Source organism: Otolemur garnettii, unplaced genomic scaffold (assembly GCF_000181295.1).
Source record: "Otolemur garnettii isolate 467f Iridium unplaced genomic scaffold, OtoGar3 scaffold00081, whole genome shotgun sequence".
Lineage (NCBI taxonomy): Eukaryota > Metazoa > Chordata > Mammalia > Primates > Galagidae > Otolemur > Otolemur garnettii.
The window spans coordinates 5,615,647-5,617,075 of NW_003852476.1; the positions used below are offsets into that span (position 1 = coordinate 5,615,647).

General features: G+C 48.4%; 1 protein-coding gene across 1 annotated transcript in view; it reads right to left on the reverse strand.

The window, feature by feature from the left end:
• Nucleotides 1–121, reverse strand: part of SIX4 (SIX homeobox 4) — a 9,817-nt gene extending 9,696 nt beyond the window's left edge. The window contains exon 1 of the mRNA XM_023515883.1: nt 1–121. This exon is cut by the window's left edge and continues 12 nt beyond it. Within this exon, the coding sequence (XP_023371651.1) occupies nt 1–121 (121 nt within the window).
• Between the last annotated feature and the right edge of the window lie 1,308 nt (nt 122–1,429).

Sequence of the window (1,429 nt, forward strand, 5' to 3'; positions counted from 1 at the left end):
CCGCCGCGGCCCCCGCCGCCTCTTGGTGCGCCTCGCGCCCTTCCGAGGCGCTTTCCATCCCATTCTCCTGCTTGACGTCCGCCGCACTTGCGATCTGCCCGGTGGGGGAGGAAGAGGACATTTTTTGTTGTTTATTTTCCTCCCTCCCTCACTCCCTCGCACTCTTTTCCTCTTTCTTTCCCCCTTTCTTACTCCTCCTTCTTCGTCTCCCTCCCCCCTCCCCCCCTCCGGAAAGCCCACTCCCTCCCTCCTGGTTTCGGCTGGATCTGGCCGATCAGGTTTCCCCCCGGCCACGCAGTCACCATTAAGATAGCTGCTAGAGCAAAGTAGTGTAAACGGATAGCTGCTTTCAGCCGTTCCCCCAACGTGACTCCTCGGGTTGCTGCATACTATATGGCACTGGCGGCCCGGCCGGCCGGGCCGCGCCGCCTCATTGGCCATTTCGCTGAGAGAGGAGGAGACACAGTTCCTACCCCTGTCGATCACTAGCCTCCCACTCCACCCCTCCGTTTCTCGCTCCCCCTCACCCCCAGGCACCTATACCTGAAGGGAAACGCCGACATTCTTTTCAGGCCGTGTTCCTGGGCGGGAAATTACCTAATGTGGCTTGAAAACTGGACAACGCTTTGGAAGACAGGCTCTACTCCAGAGGGAATATTGTTTGGCCTTAAGGTCTGGACTGTAAAATTCTTAACAAAGAGACCACACTCGGCATCTAGGTGACAAAACTTCAGAGGACAGTTCAGAAGCGCCTCAGTATTCCTGCCCGTCCATGTCTTTAAAAAAGATTTTTGTCTTTAAAAGAGTCAAGAACAGAATGGCACTGGGGAATGTTCTACGGTACAAGCGTTTACAGTAAATTAAAATTCCAAAGGGAGTTACTTGGGAGGCTGAAGCAAGAAAATCGCTTAAGCCCAAGAGTTGGAGGTTGCTGTGAGCTGTGATGGCACAACACTCTACTGATGGCAACATAGTGAGACTCTGTCTCAAGATAAATAAATAGAATAAAATAAAATAAAAATTCCAAAGGGAGAAAAATGCTTGAAAACCTTAAAACAATCAGGTATAAATAGCTAACTTGAGAAGAAAAAACAAGAAACCTTCAGTAAATGTACCTAACCTGAAGTCGGTGACCCCGCTGAGTTGAATGATGTATAACTAAGCGTACAGAATAGTAAACCTTATGCTTATCCTGGATGAGTAGTAGTATGGAAGAGATCTAAGCTTTAAATTGTAATAGTAATTTAAATGTAATGCAAATTTATCTTTGTGAAGATTTTTAATGTAGGCATTTGAGCAGTTCATTGAAGTTGATATTCCTGGTAGAAACACTCCATGTGCGGGTGTCTTCCAGACCAGTATGGGACTAGCAGCCCTTTCCAGGGTACAGACAGAGGGAAGATTGTCCTCTGGCTTGAAGCTGCTGTTT